At 35.9% G+C, this 26,043-nt stretch overlaps 1 protein-coding gene across 1 annotated transcript in view; it reads left to right on the top strand.

Moving 5' to 3' along the window:
* The window catches only part of SCAPER (S-phase cyclin A-associated protein in the ER), a 258,080-nt gene that overhangs the window by 113,158 nt on the left and 118,879 nt on the right, over positions 1 to 26,043 (top strand). The window contains exons 6-16 of the mRNA XM_009330071.1: positions 6,080 to 6,180; positions 7,553 to 7,669; positions 10,733 to 10,893; positions 18,273 to 18,535; positions 18,994 to 19,236; positions 20,716 to 20,886; positions 21,381 to 21,456; positions 21,932 to 22,049; positions 22,383 to 22,494; positions 22,973 to 23,113; positions 25,959 to 26,043. The exon at positions 25,959 to 26,043 is cut by the window's right edge and continues 68 nt beyond it. Of these exons, the coding sequence (XP_009328346.1) occupies positions 6,080 to 6,180; positions 7,553 to 7,669; positions 10,733 to 10,893; positions 18,273 to 18,535; positions 18,994 to 19,236; positions 20,716 to 20,886; positions 21,381 to 21,456; positions 21,932 to 22,049; positions 22,383 to 22,494; positions 22,973 to 23,113; positions 25,959 to 26,043 (1,588 nt within the window). The remainder of the gene's footprint in view (positions 1 to 6,079; positions 6,181 to 7,552; positions 7,670 to 10,732; positions 10,894 to 18,272; positions 18,536 to 18,993; positions 19,237 to 20,715; positions 20,887 to 21,380; positions 21,457 to 21,931; positions 22,050 to 22,382; positions 22,495 to 22,972; positions 23,114 to 25,958) is intronic.

Below are 26,043 nucleotides of genomic sequence, written 5' to 3'. Positions count from 1 at the left end.
TCCATTTTACTTTTTTTGGAGGATAAGTTTTGATTTTTTTTTTCATACTTTTCAATTTTACAAATATGCAAAGTACCTGGTACCAGGGAGGGAAAAATACAGAATCAGGGTTTGATACTTAAGGCTTTTTGGGAGAGATAATTTGTTATATGTGAATTGTACTTCTTTCCTTGTAGTGCTACAAACGCTAAGAAAGGTATCCCAAGAAGAGTTATGAAGTCATTTATTTCCTCAACACAGGCCTCTAAGTATTCTGTTTAGATACGTTATTCTTGTTCCAGTGTCCTGGATTCCTCTGGGTGAAAAAAATCTTGGCTTTCCAAAGGAATTAAAAAAAAAACAAAACCAAAACCCACCAAACCCTCAAACTGCAAAATCTGTGTCTTTTAATTAAGGTTTATTCAGCATCTTTTGCTTTTTACACCTAATTTTTTTTAATTGCTAATTATTTCCCCACTAGAGTCCTCTAAGTCTATTCCTATCAATTTTGTAACCATTTTTAGCATTAACTTAATACCTTGTTGTACTGATGTCTTCATTCTTTGAAACTCTAGAACATTTCCAGTTAGAAGGAGAATTTCAGCATGAAATGAACTCTATTATGTATGATTGAATCTATTTTCTTTTTATTCAGTAAAACCAAGGTGATTATAAGTCTCCCTGAAAGCCTAAGCCAATGATTTACATATTAGAACATGTATAATTCTTTTTCTGTGTTTCTCACAAGTGTCTTTCAGATCAATGGGGTTTTATGGAATATATATTCAAATTGTTTGAGAAGGTCTAATTCTGCAGTTGGAATATGTCAGAAATATGCTAGGCCAGTTATAAAAAATACATGTCTTCTGTTTTTGAATTTGCAGTTATTTAGGAAAAGTATGTTTCTGTCTCTTTTAAATAAATAGCCTGTGGCTGTATTGTGACAGTCAAAGCCAAGTGGAAGTATTTTGTGAGCATTCCTCCGGCCTCTTTTTGGACATTTACATTTTCATTGTTGTCATCTTCTGGAGATGAATCAAAATCATTGAAGTCAACAGTGAAGGACAGGAAAATGGGGTAATGATTGGGCATTCAGTCTCACAGATGGAAATGGATGGTATCTTTCCGAATGGTGATCTATTCTAAAAAGCCAGCTACTGAAAAGCTGGCTTCTCTCCTAGTTGGCAGTTCTAGTCTTGCCTGTCCATCCTTTGCATCACATATATATTTACATTTTTTTGTGTAGATATATTGTGTGATTAAGTCCCTGCATGTGCCTCGTGACCGCTACATTCATTCTTATGGAGAAAATTTACTTTGATAATGGTTACGCTTCTCAGGAGCACATCCTTGGCAGATAGAGGATTATGGCTGTCGCGTTATAGGTGAATCAATGAGGAGCAAACTGAGGCCAGATACGGTGCATTTCACATTTGGATCTAAGAGGCCATGTGTCCCTGCAGCTTTACTCTCTAGAGTTTGCTGCTTAGTGGCTTCTGCAGGGCTGGTGTGAGAGCATTTTAAGAGGTATACCAATCAGGAGAGCTTTAGTTACTGGAAAATTATTCTGTTTTTCTCCTCTCTGCATCTGTTTTAGAGCCTTTTCTTTTTACTGTTATCTGCCATGTACTGAAGTTGGTATAATGGCTAGAGGAGCTGCTTCCTTTCATCCTCTCCCAAAGTTGTAAGAACCGCTTTGGCAATCATCTTTGTTTAACCTAACCCCAGAGCTGGCTTTAAGTGTTTGTAATTCAACTGTATGAAAAAGGCTACAAGGAATTTTTTGAAGCAATTTTTGTGTCAAATTACTGAAACACCCGGTTAACCTTAAAAACATAAATTTGAAGAAAGAAGGAACTTAGGTTACCTGCTAAAAATGTACTCCAGTACAAGAGAATGGAGTTTGTTTTGGTAAATACATAATCCAAAATATTTGGTATAGATAATGAAACAATATAAAGTATGCGTAGTTTGTAAAATAAAACACACATTTCTAGCCTTGAGAATAAGCTGAAGCACAGATGTGGTGACTGAGTCAATTTCTCTGACATGCATTCTACTATTTTGTATTATACAGTCTTCCATGCTTCCCTGTTTTCCTCCTCCTTGTTTAAGAATGGGAGACTAAATGGAGAAGACGTCGTTTCAAAGCCGTTACGTGATTTCCAAACAAAGTGAACGTCTGCTTTTAAGGATTATAATAGGCTTATCTAGGACTCAAGTCAAGATTGTCCTGATTCGGGAATATAGGATTATTCTGATGTAGCTACTCTATGTATTAGAGGTCCTTCTTGATTGCGAAGTAATTAATATGGTCACCCAATTGAAGAGACTAGAAGTACAGCTTTAAGATAAATACATACATAGAAACCAACGTAGTGATTGAGAACTGGAGAAAAGAAGGAAAAGCACAAAAAGAGCTTTTTGACGTGTGGGACTATTGATCAGAGAACTGAACAGAGGGGGGGAACAGGAGCTGTATTGTGAGTGTGTTTAGTTTTATGTCATGGATTTTCCTTTAAGTGTTGTTTTTTAACAGTATTGCTTTCTTTTTTAGTTTGAACTGGCTCTTTAAAAATCGTATGGGATGGATATGACCTTGAAAAATAATGGGATTTAAAATTGTTTTGACTCTAGCGCAGCCGTAGTCTACCCCATAAAGGTTCCTTTTTGTCAGCACCTTCTCAAGTGGTACAAGTTTCCACTGCTTCAGCACCACAGGGTATATCTGCTACACTCGGTACCGTAGGTGAGCTAGAGAGCTGTATTGATGTCCAGGACCCCAGAGCCCTGCACGCCAGTATTGTGTGTCAGTAGGACAAAGGGATGGCGCCAACCATCCTGCTGTATGCGCCAGTAACTAGAATTAATTACAAACCAATCGAATCCGTTGCAGCCAATTGGTAAACTAATTGGTAATTTTAGCTGTACATCTATATGTAGTTATCTGGATGCCTGTAACAGCGCTTTCAGAGCCACTTTTGTTCTGCTTCATCCTGCTTGACAAAATGGCCCTCATAGCTTTAGGGAGAAAGATGTGCATCAGTGAATATGGGGCCGCTCCAGCTGCTTGTCTTGTTTGTATTCCCTTGTTCGTAAAACATGACTCGGGTTACAGCTGCATGGTTCTCCTCTGATCATTTCTGATAATGTGTAGCTAAACATTCCTTAAAATAGGTTAAGCCGTTTATTGTATTTTTTTTCCTATGCCAAGTAACTCCAGAAATATAACTCATATTCAGATTGATTCCTTTTTTTTTTGTGAAGAATATCTCAGTGGCAGGCTTGAAAAGTAAATGATTCAGAATTAAATTTTGCTTTCTATGCTCTTATTGTTAGTAACAGTCAGCACAACTTAGTATGAGCTAACCTAAATGGATGTGAATTGGATTAGAAAGCTGAAATTTTATTAGTGAAACTGAAAAAAGAACTGGCTAAAATACTTGACTTGTTCATTTCTTGTAGCAGGCTTTACTTACAAATTATTTTGGTGCTGTAAACCAACTGCCTTGTAAGAAAGATTTTTGTTAGCTTTTTTGTGGAGTATTTCAAAACAAAGAGCAACTTTTACATCAGCAGTTGTATTCTGTTTGATTTCCCTTGTGTTTGACTTTCTTGTGACTTTTCCCATATAACAACCAGCATATGCTCTAGATCTGCCATACGTACCAGTTAAAAGTATACGTATGTGAAAACTGAAACTGAATTTCAAACTTGCATTTGTGTTAAACAAAATGAATAATCATCCATATAATTTTATATGAAAAAGTGTTTTGCATACACTAGCGGTCCTTTTTCTATTAAAAGGACAATTAAAAGTAAAGATGAACGGGAGTGATGTTACAAAAATGTGCATTAGTTAGCTGTACTGTAGGAGAGTGTTTTTACTGTTTTCAGTGTTAAAAGTTTTACTGTTAAAATTTGTAGTTATACACTTAGTAACCAATACATTTTCATTTGTAATTGTTCCCAAAATATTTCTAGGTAATAATTACTTGCTTTGAGCAGAAAATTTCCCTTAATACCAGCGGGAATGATTTTGACATAGTAAAGAATTTGCAAAACAGCAACACTTTGTCATTAGTGTTTTTCCCTATACTGTAAGATTATGTCTACATTTTAAACTCTGCATGTGGAGCTGATGTAAGTTTTCATAGAATTCAGGCTTCATTAATGGATTTTTATTATTTTCAGCATGTTGTCATCCTGGAGTACAGTATACATTTTTCTTGTCTTTGAAAGAGTAGTTATGAAAGCTGCTATTTCTGATTGACGTGATCTCGAACTATCTCCTTTAGAAATGCATTAATATGCTTTGTTGGGTGATAATCAGCTCTGCTGAGAAGGTGCCTTATGCCTATCTGTGTGTTTTTTGTCACATTCAGTAAATGATACTTGAGTTTATATGTGGCATATAAGTGGTTTCCTAGCTTCCTGCATGGTAAAGAATTGCTCATTTCTCTACCAGTGACAGTGGATAACAATAGTTTGCTCAGGGAACAAAGCTTAAGAGTTTAATTATACGGTCTTTTGCTCTGCTTTGCTGTGAAAAAATGGCAGTATTGTCTGAGTAAAGGCTGCAGGATCCCAACTTACCTTTAATTTTTTTATTGCTTCTGTATGTAATCTGACCTTACTATAGTTACTATACTTGTACATTTGACCAAACTGGAAGTCAGTAGATACAGTGAATAATTTCTGGAAGTTAAGGATATTTTTATCAGAAACACATCATTTGGTTCCCTACTGTTCAGCCACTGGCATTTTATCTATGAATTTCTTCCTGATGAAGTCAAGTTAATTTTATGTGTCTTTTCGTAACAGTTAATCTTACTGGTTAGAGACCACAGAATTTACAAGATTCTAACTTCTTAATCAAGATTTTGCAATATGTTGAATAAAACTCCAGCCCGCCCACATCATTTCTGACAGTGTATGTTTAATCCTACCCAGAAATTATGGGATGGCCTAGATTGCTCTTAAGGTCCCTCCCTGTTGTGTTATTTTGTGATAATGTGTAAATCTTTCAAGCTATAAAATATGTTCATGAATACAGCTTTTGGTGATTAATTCACATAAAAATGCGTTAATTCTTCGGCAACTCCACATAGTTCAAAAGTAATCTTTAAAATGGTAAAAAATTAATTGGTTTGTAATGGTCAAGAAGTGTAATCTGGGTATTGGAATTGTAAGGTGTTGACATGTTATTACTCCATAGACAGGAGTGTGCAATTAGTGACTTTTTTTTCATTTGTTAAAGTGTGCTAATCAGAGAAGAGAATGTAAATGTTGCATCTTGCAGCTTATCGTGTTTATTTCTCAGTAAGTTTATGTCAAACATCATGATTTTATAAAAACAAATGTAATGCTGCAGTCTTTTGCCTCTCAAAATATCACCACGAGATTCTTTTTGATTGAAAACTGCTTTATTAGTACAATAGTGCTAATCTCACGTGACTATAAAATGTCTGTCATTAATCTGGACAAGTACAGGCAGACATCACTTGAAAGTCCTGCACCCTTGAAAGTCCGTAGGAACAGGATACAGTCTGATGAACTTCAGAGGCATAAGAACTATTTTTTTCTAATGCAGCGATCCCAGGATTCTCCAGAAGGAATTCCCTCCGTCTGATGCAGTTGCCTTTGTGTAGCTTTGTGTATTTTTACTTCGCAAACAGATTAATCCTGATGTTTTTAGTCTCCCACAGGTCTATCAGGTGTTACAGACAGTTTTGCTTATTTGATGAAGTATGTCCTGCATATTTTAAAAGATAACAACTCTGAAAAAAAAATCCTGAAACAGTGATACTTATGTATGTTAGGAATTATTTTCTTGCCAAATTTTGCTATTTTGTCCTTAGACATTGGTGCTTGCACAGATCTTAGAAAATGTGCACATTTTTTGACAGGATAAATGTTTTAATGTTTGTTCACATAAAAATCTTAACTGTCTGGGCTTTTTTGTTTTCAGGGTTTTTCTTAGTTTTATTTTTTATGGGAGCTACAGACTAGTAAATCTCCTACTTTCTTTTCAGTTCCTTTATTGGGGTGGGGGGATTGTTTTTTAAATACAAAGGTTGATGTAATGGTTGCTTTTCAGGAAGTCCTGATGATGCTTGATAACTATGTAAGGGACTTCAAAGCATTGATTGACTGGATACAGCTACAGGAGAAGCTAGAAAAAGCTGATGCTCAAAGCAGGTAATTAGATCTACGTATTTTTTTTTTTTTAATCTACATCCAAATGCTGTCTCATAGTAAACTTCATTTTGTAGTAGAGATTCAGCAAATAGAACCAATTTTAATATCTGCTCTTGGGCATCAAGTAGGAAATTTTCCTTTTGGTCAGAATTGATGAGAGGACACAGAGGGGATTTTATCGTCCCTGGTAGTGTTACCAGTGAACAGCTGTGCTGGAAGTGGTAAACGGTTTGGAAGTATAGTATCAGAAAGGTAAAACTGATTACGTCGTCATAATTTGTGCCTAGTGTTGAGTTTGTGCCTTGGTGCCTAAGTTTTAGCTTTGAGAGGTAAATGAGAAGTAAGGTTTTGCTGGTGTAATTTGTGCCTGTAGAAGATGGGAGACCTGTAGTATGTGTGGAGTGATACACTTTAGTTCTTCCATTTTCCTTTGTTAGGTAGTGAGTTCAGTCACTCATCTGCCTAGGTAGAGACAAAAAGTAGACCGAACGTGACAAAGTGGTTGTATTAGTTGGTTATAGGTCATTAATCCTGCCAGCAGTACTGGAACCAGTTAAAAAATAATTTATGTAAGTGCTTTTCTGAATCTGTCTTCATCAGCAGCAGGTTCTACAAGTTTGATTTTGTTTTTAATTGCCAGTTGTAATTTTCATGTAATCAGATAGCTTCAGGAGGAGGAGTTAAAAATAAAAAAGAAAATAGCATCAGCTTCAATGAGATGCATAATGAAACTGCTACCTGGCTTCCACCTCAAACTATGTCTGTTTGGATGAGAACATTTTGTATTAGTGGCAGTTAACTTAAATCAACCCGTTCAATTATCTTTGCAAGTACACATTTATCAGTAAATGTTATTGCTGACAAAGTTTGGTGTGTCAGTCGTATAGTAGGAGGAGTGGAAGGTGATATATTTGATTAGTTCTAAAGGTTTTTTTAATGTACTGGAGATATTTGATACCTATATTAACCAAAGCAGCATTTGAACTGTATTGAATGCTCTGTTACACAGGATAGGAAAACATAGGGTACGTTAAATGGTTGTGGCCTTTTATGTGCATTGTTATTGTCACTAGAACTAGAGGATATTTCCAGTCCTACCCCTGATTCTTTCCTTTTAACTGGTTGGTTTGATGTTTGGTCCCACACGCACATTTAAAATAAGCGTGTAGTCTTGAGAGTATGCATTATTTTCGATATGAGTCTGGCTAATATGGTTTGGAGTTGGTATAGAAACAATTGCTAAGATGTGTGATTAAATTCAGCAGTATTCATTAATACTTGATAGCATTTGTCGGTGCTGTTTTCCCTTAAGGTGATAGAAGAATAGTAACTGCGAATTTTATTTTGAAACTTTTCTTTCCTGAATTTGCAGACCTACTTCATTAGCCTGGGAAGTAAAGAAAATGTCTCCAGGACGCCATGTGATTCCAAGTCCATCAACAGATAGAATTAGTGCGACATCAAATGCTCGAAGAAGTTTAAATTTTGGGTATGAAACCAGATCATAAGTTTATTAAAGCTAAAATAAGGATTCATTTGAAGCAGAGTTCATGAATAAACTATTTTTCTGTAGTAATCAGTATATTGTTTTGCTGTTTATTAAGTCATGTATGCAATTATTTGCATTCATGAACGAAAAGCACATGGTCTGTAAAAGAAAATCCTGTCAAGGACTTAATTTTTTTACTTACTTCGTTGCATATTTAATTACTGGTCATTCCAGAGACCTGAAGATAAAATACAATTAGTTTATTTCATGTTATCTGTTTAATATTCTCTTCCCACAACAAAACAAAGGTCAAAATGTCTGTAACTGGTATTTTAAAATTGCCAGCGTATGCAATGCGAATGACCAGCTGTGTGTGCAAAAGTAAATACAGGTCAAAAAGAGTGAATGTAAAGTGAGATTATTATAATTCTGATGAATAGCAAAACTGATGCTAGTTTAAATATAGAGCATATTATATGCTACCATAAAGCATCCTTTACATGTTAAAATGGAAATGGCTGTTTGAAAGCAGTTCAACAAAAATGTGCAGAAACACCAGTTTAGAGCAGCACTGTCTGGTGCTGTTTCAGTTCCGGAGAGCACGTATGTGTCCAATTTAAATCTTTCTCAGGGTGGTTTTTTAGTTTATTCAGGTTTGTCGGGATCTAGAGCACATACTGCACTGTTTCATAAGGGGCTACAATGTCCTCAGCAGAGATGTAATATTAGAACATTTGGTCAGTACCTCTCAGTATTGAGCTCTCTTAAATTTTGTATATCAAATGTTTCTACAAAAATATTATAAACTGTGTTTGGTGGAAAAATTGCTCTAATGGTGCTAGTCTCTTTGTAGATGTGCATATTGATACTTACCTGACATTTGAGAGGTGTCTGCTTAAATGCATGATGATGGGGAGAAAATATGCACAAGTAGTCAAATGAAAAACTTGAGTCTGGTGGAAATCAATGCTCTTTTATTTTTATTAGAACACAAACAACAGCTCAGCATAACAATGTCTTTCAGCTAAGCCTTTTTTTGTATGTAATTACATGTTGCTCATGTTGCTGGAGCTCTTATTCACCATCACGGGGAGATGATTAGCAACTGTGTGTGTTAAAGCAGCTAATAACAAGATGAGTTTTCCATCCTTCAGACTTGCAAACTTTTTCTTCTGTCTTAGTCTGCTTGTGTGTCTTGAAGCAAGGCAACACCAGACAACTACAATATTTTGTGTGTGTTTGAGAAAATAGGATAGAAAATCAGGGTTTCGACATACTTGGTATTATGGAAATTTTTGACCGAATGCTAGGAATTATTAGGAGAGGAATAGAGGACAGAAGAGAAGGTGGTGGTGTACCACCGCAGAAATTCGTAGTGAATGACTCGTACCTTTGGTCATTTTCATCTCTTCCCAAAAGTAATTTAGAAAAATTAGGAAAAGTATGGAAAATGGAAACAGGAACAATCAGAAGTACCCAACAGTATTGATGCAAAAAGAAAAGAATTTGGAGAAGAGGTAGCAAGAAGGGTATGATAAATAAAATCACTTTTACGTGAAGATGAGTAGGAAAATTTTGTTCATTATTTTTGATGAAAAGGAATTGGGAGTACTAATTGAAATGATCAAACACCAAGCTTAAAATGACAGAAGTATTTTTCAAGACTTAGCATGTAGAATTTGTTGTTATGTGATGCTTTGGATACCAAAAGCATAAATGACTTCAGAAATTAATATCATGAAGATTAAAGTCCATCTTTGGTTATTAAGCACAGATGTGTTTAATAAAGTACAACAACTTTTCAGTGTAAATTGCTGCAACCTGGAGAATGTGCCAAAGGAAAAGTCGTTCTGTACTGCACGGTTCTGATAATCCCTTGGCTCGGCTGTATGGAACTATCAGAGACAGGGTATGGGGCTTGGCCTCTCTTCCTGGTTTTCTCACATGAAATGGTATTGCATCCCCATAGGATCAATGGGGATTATTAAAAACAAACAAATGAACCAGCCAGGTTTTTATAATTTATGGAATTATTCCTGATAGGTTTTTTTGATGACTGACTTGATAAAAATAGGAAATAATGACAAATTGACATCTCACTGGGCTTAAAATAAGTGAACACTCTAGTTATGTGGAGGCTTTCTACACATTTGTTTGAAACTTGCAAGATCTCCATTTCTTTATCATTGGTTTGTTTTAGCTAATGAGGCAGCTGGATTTGTTGGACTGTTTTAATCGGTGTTGTAAAGCTTGGAAGAGAAATCAGTTGTATGATTGCAGATAAAATGACTCTTGTTACAGAAGAGAATTGGACACTTCTTGAACGTGTGCTTCTGGAATGAAAGTTACCATTTTCCAATTTAAAAAATTTTGCTTGCGTTCACTTAAATAAAACTATATAGGTTTTTTGCTCTAAACCTTGTGCAGGAAATGGCAACTTTTCACAGAAGGCAAACCAAAATAATTTAAAAAACACTACAATTCTGTCCATCTAGAAATTCAAAGTTTAGGCAGTCATTTGGATCTTTCTGAAAGTTAATAGAATGCCCTTCCAGATTTACAATTTATTTTTGCTAAACGTGTAATAGAAAATAGATCTATTCTTTTATTTACTTAGCCTTGGAACAGAGTACCTTATGGATTTGTGTGATCTACATTTACAATTAAATCTGCACTTTTTTGGACTTCTTGCACATATACTTTGTTAGACTCCTCGTATTAGTAATGGTTGCAGCCCATTCTGTACAGTTCACTGGTGCAGTTAGGCAGGACCCAGGAAGATGCAACAGAAGAGCTGTTACATTTGGCTGTAAATACTCACCATATGTTTATTTCTATGACTTGAAAATTTAGTATCAGACAATGTTTCTTGTGGGAGCTGTTTGCCCATCACTACAGTGCTGCATGTTTCTTCAGCCACTAGATGTTTTTAAAGTTTTGGAACAAGCTCTCGGTCTGAATCAGTGAACACCAAGATTAAGGAGAGAGTGTCCTGATAAAGCTTTGTAATGAACCATTCCGTTATTTGATTAGACACTAAAAAGAGCTATGACTTTCATTTAGGAACCCTGCAGTGACAATTTCTGCAACACGCCTGGCTCCTTCTGGTGTAAGTTGGGCTGATAAGGTGAAAGCCAATCATGGAACTAAAGCTGCCAATCCTGAGCTAGCAACAGCACAAACCTGTCTGCCACCTCCAGTACAGAAGTCATCGCGGAAAAATGGCAAGTCTCTTTAAGTGGCTTAAGTTATTTTCACAAACCATGTGGTATAAAATTAGTTCAGAGTGTGATGACCTATTTCCAAACCAAAATTAAGTCTAAATTTGCAAAATACAATGTTTAAATTAAGTATCGAGTAAAAGATCAGTGCAGCCTTACATTATCATTGTAATAGTTAAGTTTGGGACAAAGTTGTGTTTTCATGTGTAGGCAACATTCCACTGTATTTTCACTAACTAGAATTTGACCTGTTAAAATATCAGTACATAACACCCCAAGAAACGAAAGGTCTTTGGTCACAAACTGATGATCCAACTGCAATTTGGATGGTTTAACAATATAAAGAATAATACATGTCAGGAATCTGTAAAAGAGCTCAAGATAGTTTTATGTGTCCAGGGAGACGATGTTACCAGAACTGTGCAGAAGTAACAATTGATGGTTTTTTCTTTGAAGACAAGAATGACCACATTCAGTTATGAATTGTTTCTCTAAAGATTCTCCTTGGAGAACGCTTGATGCTGGGGTCATCATCTTTTCTAGAAAATATTTGTTTAGTTGTGACATAAAAAACTTTACCTTTTGGTTTATAAAGTTAGTTTCTTTGCACACACTGGAACACTGAGATTGTCTTCAGAGATGCATTTTTTTCCATTTATTTTTTTCATGTGTGGTCCCAGATGACTTTCTGCAAAATCAGCAGGCAGGATGTAGAAATGGATATTCTAAAATAAGTTAAAAAGAAGTGTTCATCATTTGTTTTTTTTAAAAGAAAAATTACTGTAAGAGAATGTATTAATTTAACATAGTTGTATGTTCAACCTAGTAGTAGATGATGTCACGTGTAGTGGTTTGGAGACTTGTGGTATATTATGGAACTAAAATACCTTGTCCAAGTGTCTTGCAGTTTAACATAAGTGAGTTCAGTAGCGTGCGGATTCTTATGCTTAGAAAAGAACAATTAAAACCATACTCTAAAAATGGTTGTTTGAATGGGAATTGATTGATGCTGTTTGCATGAGGGAGTATCTTGCTGTATATATTTGCAGTGAGCTGGTTAGAGAACAGTAGCAGTTTGGCTGAGTTTTCAACACTGTAACTGGAGGTGTAATTCCACTTTTAATTAACAAAACCTTTTTCTGATGATTATTGCTCATATTAAAGTGACAGACTCCAAGCTGTTGTTAAAATACCTTTATTAGGGATTCCTGTGCCTATGGAGAATTCTATTAGCTATACAGGGAATAAAACTGATCTGCGCTTCCATATGGATAACATTTTTAAGAGGCTAAAAGGAAAACAAAAGATGTTATCCTTATGTTAGTTTTAGGCATTTAAAGGGTTTCTTCAGAATCAGTGTTGTGCTGTGTTTTATTGGCCGTTACCTGCAGCTGATGAGCTCCAAAAAGAGCGAAACCACTGAGGTCCTGTAGTACTGGCCTGTAAATGTTCAGTAATTTTCAAAATCAAATGTGCTATATGATTCAGACTTGAAACATTTCATGTTAAGAAATAAGTCATTCCTTCTAGAGGCTTTGTTTATTCTTAAGAATCTCTTATCTCTGACATTCAACACTGTAGAGTTTCAATGATTTTTCTCATGGCTGAATTGTAATGTTTCTAACAAATCAAGTTCTCTTTAGGAGCACGTTATCCTTTGTACGGAGGCTAGAATCACTTTGGTAAAATCAAATTAACCTCACTGATTGGAGCACAAGAGGATCTGTGAAGTTTATGCAAAGGGAGTCACTAAGGCTCTTCACATGCATTATTGAAGCAGATACGCTCTGCCTGTCCACCAGCTAATGCACTCACAGCTGTTAGGGACAGTCGGGCCTTGTGGGAGGGAGGATTCCTCCTGCCACCCTGTAATGCTCTCTTGCCCACCCTAAAGCCCAGCTGGGGCCTACAGTGGCAAGATCTCCCTAAAACACCTTTTTCTCCAGTGATTTCCAACAGTGTTATCACTAGGTCTCACAATGGTTTTGTGAAGTGGACAAGTGGTATGATTACTGTATCTGTTTCATGGTTGATGGAATTTCCAAATGTAACTAAATAAGTCCTTAGGGAGAGAGGAAACATTATTTTTCCAGGTATTCCTTTAAATTATTTTTGTTCTGGATGCATAATTAAATGAGGTTAAATCATCTTATCTCATTTCCCTCATTAAACTCACTGTTTCCTCTATTTTCATGAATTTAAAAGACAATAATTTTGTATTTCATGCTTGAGTGTTTTCTACAATATGAAATATAGTCTAGTCTTACTGTCTGACCAGTTAATGCAAGAGAAAAGATTGGTTTAGTAACAGTAGTACACAGAGGCAATAGCCTAGCATGAAATTAATTCCCAGGTGCTCGTGGTGAGAGGTGAGATAGGTGCTAGAAGTTTAGAGTGTGTATTAAGACTGGAAGTAGGTGCTTGCAATTAGAGTAGTTTATTGTTTGTACATAACTTAGGAGAAAGGGCAGTCAAGAACATGGAAAATTCTCAGAAATATCGAATTTTTTTTCTGTTGCCACACTTGAAATCTGGTTTTATTAATTACTATCTTTCCTGTACTGATTGCTCATGTCCATAGTTGTGAATAGATGTTCTTCGTAATGTAGCTCAGACCTGACTTTGCAGGACATAACAGTCCTCTAAAGTAACTGTCCTGGTTTGGGCTCAGACATGCTGGCACCTGATCTTGTGGAAGCATGCGTAACTTCTGCATACTGAGAACAAATTGCAGAAATGTCATCACAGACAGCAAAGAACAGTTTATTCCTGACTGGATTCTCAAATTCTTAAGCACAGTTTCTGTTGAAAATTTTACATTCATTTTCTTTTTTCATATTTTTTTCCCCCCTCTCATATTTTTAAGTCACCATTAAAAGTAGTCTGACAATTATCATCTCTAGAGTCTTGCTGATTAACTCACCATCTCTTGTTATGGTTTGTAAATTTACCATTTCTTGCACCACTACATTTTCTCTGTTTTTTTAAAATTTATGTTATTGTTCTCGTTTTCATGTCTTCTGCCCTGTAACTGTGGTTCGGCTGAGTTCATGTTTCTAGATTTGCTTCCAGATTCTCAAGTAACCATAGTTTTCCAAAGTGCCTCTCAGATACAGTAATACTACTTTAGATTTAAAAAAGAAAAAAATTGGGGCTGAAGTTTAGTAACGAGTGGGGAAGGTCAAATAGGCTTTGGTAGTATATTACTTGGAAGTAAATTTTTAAGAAGGGGCACGCATCTCCTGAGGTAGAACTCCTAAGAGTTTCGCACATACTTGCCTAGATTTATTTTATTGATGTTGCCAGTAAGGCTGCTCGGCCAGTTCTTCCAGATGGAGTAACTTCGAAAGAGTAGGGCCCTGGTGGCTATGGGGGCCTCAAGATAACAGATGGCTTGTCACTTCCATGTAATACAAGAGCAAGCAGGGACAGGGAAGTTCAATGAAACTAGAGAATGATCAAGGTAGTCAAATGAATTATTCATTAACAAAACTCTGGGAGTAATCAAACCCAGCATGTGATACTTAGCCCAGTAGCCATCTCCACATGCTATATGAAAAGAATTCCAGACTTAGGGAAAAAAGTGAAGGGAGGAGGGGTGATGCTGTACTGAGTATTAATTTTGCTTCAGATTAGGAGCTGTGTGATCTAATGTCAATAAATGTATTAGCTTTGCAAACTTTTTGTTAAAAACGTGCCTGGAAATGACTGAATACTAAACTGATAAGTGAATTAAAATGAAAAAGTAAATTCTTGAGCACAGCTAGTTGTCAGATGGCATAAAACTGTTAAACTGATTCCAAATATTTCAACAGTCTGAATGTTGCATTAAAAATTGTCTTGTATTTAAAGAATTCACCAAACAACATTCTTTCAAACACAAAATGTATTTCTGTGCTGTTAAAATAATTGGTTAAGTCTTGAGTAATAATTATGAATCTGACAGTGAACAAATACAAATTAAAAATTGAACATGTATGGCTTTTACTAAAAGATTCATTCTTATTGTAGTAAGTGTGATTATGGCTTTGCCATGCTCTGAATAATTTTATTCTGATTAATTCTATAATTTTAGAGTACTAAGAAATATGCCACGAAACAAGGAATCAATTAGGCAAGGCCGGCAAGAACTTTTTTTTTTTGTAGAAGTAACTTCAGTAGATATTAGTAAAGATATTAGTAAAAGATATTAGAAGATATTAGTACAATTATTATTTTTATATATATATATATGATTAATAGATCTTATTATCTAGATGTTAGTAAAACTATCTCTAGGTAGTAGATACTACTAAAGGGTGTTTCCTGATCTTTTTTTAATGTAGAAAAGATGCCTTATGTAAGAGCTGACTTCAATTTTCAGAACAAGTAGAAGTGAAATCTTGCAACAATCTTGTTTTGCAAATGACAAGCAAAAGGAATCACAATCCAAAAGTCTGCTGCAGTGAAGTGCTGGAGGTTTTTTTGGTTAATTTCAGCAGTCTTCTGAACAGTGTCTTCATTGCCTGTATATTACTTGCCAGGGAAATTTCTTGGCCAAATTTTATCATAAGCTATATACAGAAAAATCTTTGTGGTCCTACCAATTACAAAAGTCAGTGGGGTGGGAGCAGCTGTGATATACAAGGGGCCTAAGCAGTCCTTCTTGTCCCACGTAATAATGCAGGGCCATATTCTACACAGGCTGTGTGCCTGGAGCTTTCTGCAGTAAATCTGTTTATGATTCTTGTGGAATTAAAACCCTGTTCCCTGGAGTATTGCTGGAGATAAGATTGTCTCTGAGAGGGTAATAACATGTTTAGATCACTTGGTCCTGTAGCTAATAATATTTTTTCCATATAAAGATGAAGAAATGAAAATAAAGCCAAAGTCGCTTGCAGGGGTCAAACGGAAAGTCTGTGGTAAAGCAAAAAATATAATCCGTATCTTTTTGACTGCCATTCCCCTCTCTAATCAGTGGTGCATACTGAAGCACGTGCAAGTGCACATAGGGGGAACGGACATGGAAAGGCTTTTTGCAGACGTCTCTGGTTACCGTCAGTAATCTGAAGAGATCAGCTATAGTCATTCATACAAAGTTTTGGAATTTTGTTTACTTTAAAATATATGGTGAATTTTCTAGAGTAAAAGAGTTTCAACAGTAAAATATCAAATTGAATTATCTTTTTGCATTTGTCATATTATCAGTATTGTTAAGGTTTGTGAACAATTATATAGTTATGTAAAAACAGCTATTGCATGAGCTGCTCAGCTGAGATAAATTTCAGTACAGTCCTGTTAACTTCACTGGTAACTCATAATTTACGCCAGCCATTGGTCTAGGCTCCTGTGTTTCATCCGGAGATGTTAAAAGGACCCTGTAGTTACACGAGCACTTCATGTTTGTAAAATGCTAGATGCCAAGGGTAGCCAAGTATGAAACTGGCATTAGTTCTGGTTTAGGCTAATTTGCAGTTTACTGATTGCTGCTGATGTTGAACATCAGTTCAAGTCCACCTAAAGATAGTTTAGTCCAGTAGGTACAACGGTTTTATCTTTTACCTAAAATAATCTTCACTTTTATTGAGAGTCGTATGACTGTGCCACTGCAGTGCTTTGTAGTATAGCACTTCTAGTGAAAGTGTTGGTGCCAGAATTTCTGTACTTGCTTTAGAGTTGCCAGAAACACATGCCCTGGAAGGAAATTTAAAAAGACTCAAGGATTTTTGACCATGAAAATTAATGTTAAGACAGGTCCTTTTTATGTACTGAAAGTTTCTTTAAAATAAACATACACGTTCTGAAAGGAAGAAAAAGTATTTTGTTCGCTCATCTCCCTATGGGTGTGTTGACCTGCATATAGATGTTATTGGCAATCCATAAAGATGGTTCACTTCTTGTAACCTCTTGTAACTTCTTGTAGATCATGTGTTCCTACTGAAAGCAGGTGGTACTTTTAGAGACCATAACACCTGTATCTTACTTTTTTTAAATCGCTTTGTATTTTGCTTTTAAAAATCGGATCTCTAGAACTGTGAGTTTTAAGCCGGTCTTTAAGTTGGTAATGTGCAGTTCATCATAATATACAAATCATTCAGTTTTCTCACCGCTCTTGGGTGTTTCAAATTACATTTTTTGACAACCAAGTGGACTCATGTTTATGTTAAACTTTATTGTTTGAGCTCTGATCTTTATGCCTGAGGTACAGGACCATCTTTGTTAGTAAAAGCTTTAGAAATGCCCAGAGAATGAATTTTGTTATACAAGTTCTATTCTAGATTTTTTTTCCCTCTGTAAAGCAGGCAGTTTAGTGTTGGTTTTTTGAGTCTGTATTCCTCCAGGTAAAAATAATCTCCCACACCCTTCTCTTCCTTTTATGTGAATGATCCTAAAAATAGCTTATGCCAAAGGTGTATTGGAAAGTTTCGTGCATAGTTCTTGAGTTTTTTGCAACAACTTTTGTTCAGCAAATAGACACATGTGAACTCACACTTGTGAGTTATACCATCAGGTCTCAAAAGAATCACTTACAGTCATTTCAAGATGTATGGGAAATTATGTGCTGGTATTAATTGCTGGCCACAAAAATGTTACATATGGAGAAGGGGATTCACCTTGATATTCTAGAAATCTGATCACACTTAAGACCTGATACTTCAGACAGACAAATGTAACTTTGAAGGCTTTTCAGGTATGTACCAAGATTAGATATCAGAAATGTTGATCGGCAAGTTGTATTTAACAGCTATTTAGTCATCAAAGTAAATCGAAGTAAACTACTCTTCTATTTTCTCCTTCAGTTTGCAGTCCCACTGTAGCAATATTTTGCTATTTCCTGGAATCCAGGAAAAGAAATTTTCTGAAAGCTGACACTAATTAGTGTATTTTTATTACTGGCATGAAACAAACGGAAAAAGAAAACATTTCTGGAAGAATAGTAAGCCACATTCTGGACACTACTTTCCACACTAAGACGTGCAGTTACGTCTGAACTTAGAGATTTGCACTTTCACAAAAGGCCTCTAGTGTTACTGTTGCTACAAAGAACAACAAGAGTGTGGTTGCTTTATTGTGCTTTACCATCTCGTGAAATAGCAACACAGGCATGAAAAGCTTAAGTACATGTTGCCATTTTCTCCATGGTTTTGTGTATGAGTAGCTTAGCTTCTTGAAATAACAGAACTGGTCCCATGAATAGAGTTGTTCAGTGTTTGTGAAACTGATAGCACTCCTTGAAGTAAAAGCTTTGCTAAAGAATATTTCATTGATTTTTTTGGTATTGATTTTTAAAGAGAACATTTCTATCACACAACTTGTGTGATACTGTAATAAAATAGTTGTTTATAATACTTCTATTTATAAGTCTCCCTTTCTTAGAACGGGGTGTTTTATTTTTTATGTAGATCGAAAGGATGCAGAGGGCTGGGAAACAGTTCAGCGTGGAAGGCCTGTTCGATCTCGATCCACAGCTTTGGCAACAAAAACTCCTGTAGCTGCAGAATCGCTGAAGTCCAAAGGTGACAGTGACAAAGAAAATGTCATTTCACCACCGTCAGAGAATAAGCGTGGGAGTTCGCTTACTGACAGCGGTGCATCCAAAAGCACAGAGCTCGTACAGAAAGATCCTTTACATCAGTCTGAAGGTCCTCTTACTGAAAGGACTCAGGTCAGTACAATTTTGAACCATTTTCTAACCTTTAATCTTGCAACTTTTTCTTTAGAGCCTTTTCTAAAGGTAGTGTTGTCTAGAGCTTTTATTCACTAACCAGACTGGAAAAGGATTTAAAAATAATGGCTATTTCAGTTACATTTATGGAAACGCATTAAGATGTTGGCACAAATAGGCAAGTTAAAAATCATGAGATAACCATATATTTACAGTGCTGTGGACAGGTTTCCCATGTTTTCCAAAAGCTCAGCATTAGGCAACATCTCACACATAGAAGATTTCCGGTAGAAAGATCCAACTTTCACAAGGCTATGAGCAACTGAAAAATATACGTGGAGTTATTTGCATCACTCACTTGTAAGGTTGCCAAATATTTTGTTAAAATCCTTTTGACTCTAGTGATTTTAAAAATTGGTATGTTACATTTTGTTGATTTTGCAAATGCCTCTTGTTAGTTCACAGCACACGCCTCGGAAGACTGCGGGAGCACTGGCACACCACTGCAGGAAGATTCCTTACAAACAATTTCTGAGATGCCTCCAGTTCTCACAAATACTGACTGCACTTCAAAAACTCTCCAGATTAATGACATTTCCTCTCTGATCACTGATACTATAGACCGGCATCAAACAGAAAAAGCTAAAACTGAAACTGAAATGGATCCCTCAGATATTTCAAATGTGAGTGCTGCCAGATTGGTAAGAAATCTTACAAGATTTCTGAGTAAATAATAAATATAAGCCTTAATTTTCTCATTCTGTGTTGCACAGCGTTTATTGTTAGCCTGCTGTAGAAATTGTAGAAAAGTCCATTAACTTTCCTATTAACTATTCTGCTTAACTGTAGAAAAAATAATTTGTTGCACAGATACTTTTCATGATAGGCTTTAATTCCAGTAGTTTCTGAACTTAAACTAGAAAGATATAAATGCGTTATTTGGAATAGAGTTCTGTGCTCTCATTACTTTTTTTACATACATTTTTGCCATAATTTTTAATTTCCTTCTACTATCAATCATTTTAAGTCAGACTCCCATTAAATTCTTACTCTAGTTTTGCTAATTATTCAAACTGGAAACATGTGGGATATCAGAGGTCTGTTAGAAACAAATGTAGACCTCTGCCTTTTTAACACTAGCTGAACGGCTCTCTTGGGTCTTCCTATACAACTAGCAATTTGGACGAATGCCATTCTTAAGCAACAAGTGTGAAGTCAGTATTCTGTTTTTATGTGGCTTCCCGAAAAGAATGTCCTTTCTTGTCTGTAGAATTCTGCAGGTTTCAAGGTGTGTCTGCTTTACTGGGATTCTCTGAGTTGAGAATTGCAGTAATGCTACATAAAATCCAGGTTATACTTTCAGGTTATGTTTTGTTCTGTTTTTTCCAGAAACTAGATTAAAATTCTGATTTGCAGAAGTTTTCCTGTAAATCGCTTTCCCTTTAACATCTTTTACAAACTGGACTCCTGCTAGGTAATTTCCATTAGGTGGGATCTGTGTCTCTTGTGAGCATTTTACTATTCCTGATTAAATGGCTTTGAACACCGATTTGTGTTTTGGGGCACATTGTTTGGTAGCCGGAGTGGAAATGAACCAGTTAATACTGGACATTAGAGAAGGAGAAGACAATCAGTCAGCATATGTAGGCTTACATTCTTGCCTAACTATCTTGTCATTCATGTTGAAAAACAAGTATAGCCCGAGATTCTGTTGTATTAACTACGGTAAAGTTTCCAGATACAGTTCATCTGCAGATCCATTTTCATCTTTAATACTTTAGAGCATGATTCCATTTCTGGAGATAACAGCAGGGCATGCCATTAATGTTTCAGAGTATGTGTTGCTTAGTCCCTAAGACTAGGTATTTAAAAGAATAGTTAGAAAAGAACTTTATTGCTTTTAATTACACTGTTTATGTAATATGTTTTGGAATGATGTGAATGATAATTAATTTCATAGGTGTTTCATGTAGGTATTAAATGAGTTAGTAGTTGCTAACAGTTTTAGTGGGGTTTATATTTCAGTTACCTTCACAAAATTTAGCAGTAAGGAACTACAAGTAATTAGAATTTGAACAAAAAGTCATATAATTCATATTAACTATATGGAAGCCACTTTTTCGTGCCTGCTTCTGATTTTGGTTTTGTTTTTTTTTTTTCCGGTTTCGTGTTTCCTACAGTCTATGGCAGAAGTCCTTGCTAAGAAAGAAGAGTTAGCAGATCGCCTGGAAAAGGCAAATGAAGAAGCCATTGCTAGTGCTATTGCAGAAGAAGAGCAATTAACTAGAGAGATTGAAGCAGAGGAAAACAATGACATTAATATCGAGACTGACAACGATAGCGATTTCTCTGTGAGTGTTCCATTTATTTTAAGGTGCTCAACTTCAGTCTGTCTTTGATGTCAGCAGAGTATGAATATAGAATTTGTTAGTGTTCATTTTTGCATTAATGTAACCTGTTTTACATGCAAATAAATACTGTCATGTAGTAATTATACTGTACTGTACTCTCTAAGGTATACTTAGTCTTACTAAACTCAGCAGCACAGTTGTACAAGTGCTGCTGCGTTGTACAAAGTCCTCTGATACTGCAGTAACTGTCCTGCTGCCTACTTCTGTGTGTGAAACTGGGAGAGCTGGGACTTATTTTCATTGCTACCACACAGGAGCTACTCTAGGTGAAGCAGAAGTCTCCTTTTCTACTATCAGAAACAGCAGGAACAGCCTCTGTCTTTGAGATGGCTAATTCAATTTGGAAACATTGCTGAGTTGGTGCTTTTTAATGTGTGTGTACACCTGCCTGTTAAGGTTTATGTTTTTACTGTCTGGATCATATTAAATTTCAGGCTAGTATGGGCAACGGAAGCATATCTTTCTGTGGTATGTCTATGGACTGGAATGATGTCCTGGCGGATTATGAAGGTAAATTTTCATATATTACTGTGCTTACATTGAAATGACAGCAAAATTTAGAAAAATGCCCATTTTACTCATAGTAAGTAAGTAACTTTACAGTTAAGGTTTTGGAAGATCCCCCTAACATCTAAAATACTATTCCAAGTTTTGTTATTTTTTACATTACTTCCTTAGGATGGACTTGTATGTTCAAACCCTCTCTGTGTGTCTTTGTTCTTCAGCTCTCTTCCCCCATCTCTCTATTAGAATTTTACAATTTGTTATCCAGTTTTATCTTAACATTTGGATAAAAGCATAATAAAATCATTAAGCATCGAAAATGCACAGGGATTAGAGATGCTTCAGTCTGTGTTTGCACCTTACTCAGGCTCAAGAGAACCCATTTGAGGGAGAACTTCAAGAGGAACTAAGCCTCATTATTTGCACTTCTCCCAGAAAAGTGTGTTTAAATTATCAAAGTCTTTGTTTTCTTTATGTACAGCTCGTGAATCATGGCGCCAGAGTAATTCTTGGGGAGACAGAGTGGAAGAAGAGCCTGCACGTCCACCTGGACATGGAATACACATGCATGAGAAACTGTCATCACCGTCACGCAAAAGGTTTTAGAGTTGTTACCTGTCTTGATTAGCCAGTGAAAACAAGCAACCAAACTCATGGCTGCGTGAAACTGTTCATGAATCTACTTTCTTTAAGTCCGTGGGTGGAAAGTGTTATAGAAATCAGTATATTATTTTCATAATGAACTAGGCTTGTGCTACATTGTCCAGTAAGTAAAGATTTGAAGACTGGAAGAACAGTATTTACATTTAGGGGAAATAATTGCCCTCAGGTGGCCTGTTTGTTTTCTTACTGAAAATGACATAGAAATGTTTGCAGCACTGTCAGTTGATGTTGTGTCACTTGCTTTTGCTCTGCTTTGTTTTTTTTAAAAGAACAATAGCAGAATCCAAAAAGAAACATGAAGAGAAACAAATGAAAGCTCAACAGCTGAGAGAAAAGTTACGTGAAGAAAAGACACTGAAGCTTCAGAAATTAATGGAGAGGGTAAGCTTTCTGTGATACAAAGGAGCCGGTCTGCTGCCTTTCAGAAAAGATTTTTTTTTTCCATGTAGTCTAGAAATGTTGGAGATTAAAGCTAGTGGTGAAATGAAATTTTCCTTTGAGTCTGAGTTCACATAGTTTTCACAGATGACTCGTGCATCACAGATATTAAAGAAAGCATTATTTCAAATCATGAACTCCTGTGAGAGTGTTGCTGACATACTATACTGACTCAGATTCAGGGAAGGCATGATAAAAGGAGAAATGTGTTGCATGTATCCAACATAAATGCTAAAACTCGCCAAACCGAAGCAGTTAAGCAAATCAGTGTACTTTGGGTTAAACTTAATGCAGGCTTTGTGTAGGGCATCAAAATGTTTTATTACTGTAAATAAAGCTTCAAATATTAGAAAAGTCTGAGGAAAATTCAGGCCCTATTTTCAGTTACTGTGTTAGTAATGAATTTACTCATTATATATAGGAGAAAGATGTACGGAAATGGAAAGAAGAATTATTAGATCAAAGACGCAGGATGATGGAGGAAAAATTACTCCATGCAGAATTTAAACGTGAAGTGCAGCTACAAGCAATTGTGAAAAAAGCACAAGAGGAAGAAGCTAAGGTAAGTTATTTTGTTTTAAAGGGGAACTATTTAATAGTTATGCTTTTATATGTTTTGTACCTCAGAGTGCTCATGAGTAGGTTGTGAAGGATGGTGTAAGTTAGATATGAACACGTGTGAACCGTGAAGTGGATACATGCTGATCTCTAAAACGGACAATTTTTCTCCAATACGAGTTTAAAATTAATTAGCTGTTATTAGGCATCATGGTGGGTTGGACTGGAAGAAAAGATGGGTTGAAATAAAGAGTTGATAGTAGTCTTGCTGCTTTTGTTCCTCGCAGAGAGTATGGCAGCATTTTTGGTGATAACTAGTCCTCCTGGGAGGAGTAAAAGATCTGATTATCAATTCTCTGCTTTCCAGCATGTAGGATAAGAATTGGGGAGAGCTCATTGCTCTTGTCCTTTGTTAAACATCCATTCTAGACCCAGCATTCTGTGTCCTTAAACAATAGTTCTGTTGCTGTGTTTTGTAGCACTAATATTGTTGAACAGTTGCAAATAAATAGAAACCTACAGGTTAGCACATGGCAATTATTCTAAAACAAATATTTTGTTTAGTGCTCTTCTGACTTCAATATGTAATTTCATAAGATGAGCACTAGATTAATGCTTTTTGGTTTACCTTATTAATATTACTTTGATAAACGTTGTCATGGTTTAACCCCAGCGAGCACCTAAGCACCACAGAGCTGCTCACTCACTCCCCTCCCTGGTCCTGGTGGGATGGGGGAGAGAATCAGAAGTGTAAAAGTGAGAAAACTCGTGGGTTGAGATAAAGACAGTTCAATAATTGAAAATAAATAAATAATAAAAAATAAATTGTAAGGAAAAGGAAAATAACAGAGAGAAATAGTACCCAAGACAGACAAGTGATGCAAATGAAAACAATTGCTCACCACCAACTGACGGATGCCCAGCCAGTCCCCGAGCAGCACCACCCCCGCCAACCTCCCCCGCTAGTTTTATTGCTGAGCATGACATCACATGGTGTGGAATCTCCCTTTGGGCAGTTGGGGTCAGCTATCCCGGCTGTGTCCCCTCCCAGCTTCTTGTGCCCCCCCAGCCTGCTCGCTGGTGGGGTGGGGTGAGAGGCAGAAAAGGCCTTGACTGTGTGTCAGCACTGCTCAGCAGCAACGAAAACATCCCTGTGTTATCAACAGCTTTTCCAGCACAAATCCAAAACATAGCCCTGTACTCTAGCTACTGGGAAGAAAATGGACGCTCTCCCAGCCAAAACCAGCACAACATAAATGAAATAGTTTAAAGACTGTTTTTTTCCCAAGTAAAGATACATGTGTCTCCTTAAAACTAAAATGTTACATTGTATAATGAGCATGTGTCCCAGCTGTGACTGATGCAGCTGTTTATCTGTATTGTTTAAGATAAGCAGAACAAAACTGATTTAGCTTTTTTACTTATTCGCTGTTTCTGTCTCTTCATTTAAAATGATTTCTAGATCGGTCTAACATACCTTCATTATTATTTCATTACACTGGTGTGACTTCTATAATCATATTAACTAAATCACACTTGCCATAATTCCCCAGCTAAGCAGATGTTTCCAGTATCGTGTGTGTTTAAATGTGTAAGATCTGCTGCCTCTTGAGATTCTTGTGTTCTGGAAATAAAGGTTAATTGGGCCAGAAGGCTTCAGAGAAATAGCTGATGAGTAGTATAGCTGAAGACCATGGTAACTGTTGCTGCCCAACTGGTTGTCTAAATTCCCAGTACTTACTTGTTTACTGAACTGTGAAATCCATTCTGTAAATGGATTCTAGTCAGTAAACAAAGCAACAAAAATATCCTAGCACCCTTTACGTGATCTGTTGTTGTCTGTCCATGTATTTTCTTTTCAGTCATTTCTTTTGTGGATTCAGAGCAAGCATGAACTTTGAGTTCAGCAAAAGAATTTCTATTTCAATCATAGGTTTGAGTCTGGTTTATAGCTGATAAAGTTTTATGATTTTCCTCAATAACTTTGGTTCTAAAATTTTTGTTTTATTAAATCAAAGTTAAGTAAGAGTTTGATTTTTCCCATCCATATAAATTTCTAAAGCATTTGCATTAAAAGCCAAAAGTTGAAAAGAATTTTGTTCGGCAACCTTGTAGTGATCACAAAATATTACCTTCATGAACTTAAGTAGTAGAAAAGCATATTCTTTGGTGTTTTTAGTATACACATTAAAGTACTTTTAAGTTAACCTTTTCATATTATTCTTTTTTTATTCTTGTGTATTGCACTGTCCTGTGGTTGAAAAAAATAATATAGAAAAAAAAAATATATATGTTTGTGAAACAGGCTAGACTGATAAGAAATATTAAGACAATGAGCTTGTTCATTTTTTTCTTCTTCATAGTATGTATAGTTTCACCCTTTTATTCAGTAAGTACCCATATATTTAAAGTTAGATCAAAAGACTTTTTGGATTCTGCTAACTTTTACGTATTTTACTGACTTATCCAGCTGGGTCTCAGCATTCCTCGTTTTTGTGAATGAGAGAATAGACTAATGAAGTCTCATTGCTGAGAAGACTGGGAAGATTTTCCTGGTATTTAGCCAAAGTTTCTTGTTTTTCTGATACAATTCAATTTCTCTCTTCTACATTCTATGGGTTATCCTGTTTAAGAAAAAAAACAAAAACAAAAGCCAAACCCCAACACAAGCAAAAAACCCAACAAAACCCCAAAGCCTTATTCTCAGCTTGGTAGTTTTCCAACCCATTCTGGAGAAATGTTCCACCAGTTTAATTATCAAATGGATAATTAACAACTCGATGGAATTCAATAAGAATGAAACATTTCAACTTCTCAGATCTTTTCTTACGCTTTCTGATTATTTGCAGGTAAATGAAATTGCATTTATAAACACCTTAGAAGCTCAGAACAAACGTCACGATGTGTTGAATAAACTAAAAGAATATGAACAAC

Source organism: Pygoscelis adeliae, unplaced genomic scaffold, assembly GCF_000699105.1.
Source record: "Pygoscelis adeliae isolate BGI_AS28 unplaced genomic scaffold, ASM69910v1 Scaffold298, whole genome shotgun sequence".
In the NCBI taxonomy this organism is placed as follows: Eukaryota; Metazoa; Chordata; class Aves; order Sphenisciformes; family Spheniscidae; genus Pygoscelis; species Pygoscelis adeliae.
Note: the sequence above shows the minus strand (reverse complement) of the source record. Positions and strands in the feature narration are given on the sequence as shown.